General features: G+C 46.6%; 1 protein-coding gene across 1 annotated transcript in view; it reads right to left on the reverse strand.

Moving 5' to 3' along the window:
- Positions 1-2,500, reverse strand: part of LOC115175154 (steroid hormone receptor ERR2-like) — an 86,635-nt gene that overhangs the window by 819 nt on the left and 83,316 nt on the right. The window contains exon 6 of the mRNA XM_029734381.1: positions 738-1,007. Coding sequence (XP_029590241.1) covers positions 738-1,007 — 270 coding nt within the window. The remainder of the gene's footprint in view (positions 1-737; positions 1,008-2,500) is intronic.

A 2,500-nucleotide genomic window follows, 5' to 3' on the forward strand; every position in this document is an offset into this window, starting at 1 on the left:
GAGAATGAGAGAGAGAGAGAGAAAGAGAGGGGCGAGAGAGAGAGAAAGAGCACTGACAATCACACACACACACATGCACTCAGAAGAGGCAAGGACATGCACACACGCACACACGCACACACGCACACACACACACACACACACACACACACACACACACACACACACGCACACACACACACACACACACACACACACGCACACGCACACGCATACACACGCACACACACACACACACACACACACACACACACACACACACACACACACACACACACACACACACACACACACACACACACACACACACACACACACACACACACACACACACACACACACAATAGAGGTATTTAATTAAAGAGCCGTGTTGCCGACCCTTTCGTCCCCTTTCTTATCTCAGACCGTCTGTGTGGAGGTCAGATAGACCATCACTTGTTTTGTTTTATTTCTTTGTTTGTTTTAATTATATGTCAGATAGCAGATTTATTAGAGATTTACCATTCAGATGTACCCTACTGTCAAGCTTCAGGGGGACGGGACTGTTTCCTGTGTCTCGTTTTGTCAATAGGTTTATATTAGTGTGTGTGCGTGTGTGTGTGTGTGTGTATGTGTGTGTGTGTGTGTGTGTGTGTGTGTGTATGCGTGTGCGTGTGCGTGTGTGTGTGTGTGTGTGTGTGTGTGCGTTTGCGATAATGTTTATTGCATCTCTGCATCTCTGTCGTCCGTTGTCCTACCTGAGTTGGAGAGGGCGATGGCCTTAAGCGTGACAAACTCCTCCTTCTCCATGCTCAGCTTCTTATAGCGTCGGACCAGAGGCAGGATGGCAACGTGCAGGTCCAGCAGGCCAGATAGACGAGCGTGTTCCTCATCCACCACATAGTCCTCAGCATACACCAGCTCCTCCTCGCAGGCCAACGAGCGGAACACGATGTTCAGGACCAGGATCTCCATCCAGGCACTCTGCAGTAGACTCATCTGGTCTGCCAGAGACAGGCTGGAGAATCCTGGGAAGGGAAGGGAGACATAGATATTTAAAGATGTAGGTTTATCAGGAATAGGGTAATTGGATTGAGTAACCTGTGCACCCTGCACATTGGCTCTGTACCCTGTATACTCCATTCGATGGTGCCGGAGGGGATGGCTGCCGTCTTATCGGCTCTTAACCAAACATGCTATTTTGTTTGTTTATTCGCGTTGCTCGTAACTTGTTTTGTACATAATGTTGCTCCTACCGTCTCTTATGACCCAAAAAGAGCTTCTTGACATCAGAACTGCGATTGCTCACATCAAACTGGATGAAGAATTCTTCTTCAATGAGTCTAATGAGAGGAATATACTACTACAGACATCCGACCAGGTTCAGATCTCCGGGATTCGCTGGAGAAGGAAATGGAGATTTCATGAAAAAAAAGATCAGGGTACCATGCGAGGATCAGGCGACGAGTGGCTAATTTACCCTTGCATTCTGTCCTGCTGGCTAATGTTCAATTGCTGGAAAATAAATGGGACAAGCTGAAAGCATGTATATCCTACAACGGGACACTAAAAACTTGTAATATCTTGTGTTTCACCGAGTCGTGACTGAACGACGACATTAATAACATACAGCTGGCGGGTTATACACTCCATCGGCAGGAAAGAAAAGCAGCCTCTGGTAAGACATGGGGCAGAGGCCAATGCATATTTATTTTACTAGGCAAGTCAGTTAAGAACAAATTCTTATTTTCAATGATGGCCTAGGAACAATGGGTTAACTGCCTTGTTCAGGGGCAGAATGACAGATTTCTACCTTGTCAGTAGAGTATCTCATGATAAGCTGTAGACCACACTATCTACCTAGAGAGTTGTCATCTGTATTTCTCGTAGCTGTCTACATACCACCACAGACTGATGCTGGCACTAAACCCGCGCTCAATGAGCTGTATACAGCCATAAGAAAACAGGAAAACGCTCATCCAGAGGCGGCGTTCCTAGTGGCCGGGTACATTTACGCAAAAAAAAAATCTAGACGACCTTTACTCCACACACAGAGACGTGTACAAAGCTCTCCCTCGCCCTCTATTTCAGCAAATCTGACCATAATTCTATCATCCTGATTCCTGCTTAGACGCAAAAATGAAAGCATCAGTGACTCAGTCTATAAAAAAGTGGTCAGATGAAGCAGATGCTAGGCTACAAGACTGTTTTACTATCACAGACTGGAATATGTTCCGGGATTCTTCCGATGGCTTTGAGGAGTACACCACATCAGTGACTGGCTTTATCAATAAGTGCATCGAGAACGTCGTCCCCACAGTGACTGTACGTACATACCCCAACCAGAAACCATGGATTACAGGCAACATTCGCACTGAGCTAAAGAGTAGGAGTGGGACACTAACCCGGAAGCTTATAAGAAATCCCGCTATGCCCGCCGACGAACCATCAAACAGGCAAAGCATCAATACCCTGTGGCTCAGTTGGTAGAGCATGGTGTTTGCAATGGTGTTTGCAACGC

This window comes from Salmo trutta, chromosome 35, assembly GCF_901001165.1.
Source record: "Salmo trutta chromosome 35, fSalTru1.1, whole genome shotgun sequence".
In the NCBI taxonomy this organism is placed as follows: Eukaryota; Metazoa; Chordata; class Actinopteri; order Salmoniformes; family Salmonidae; genus Salmo; species Salmo trutta.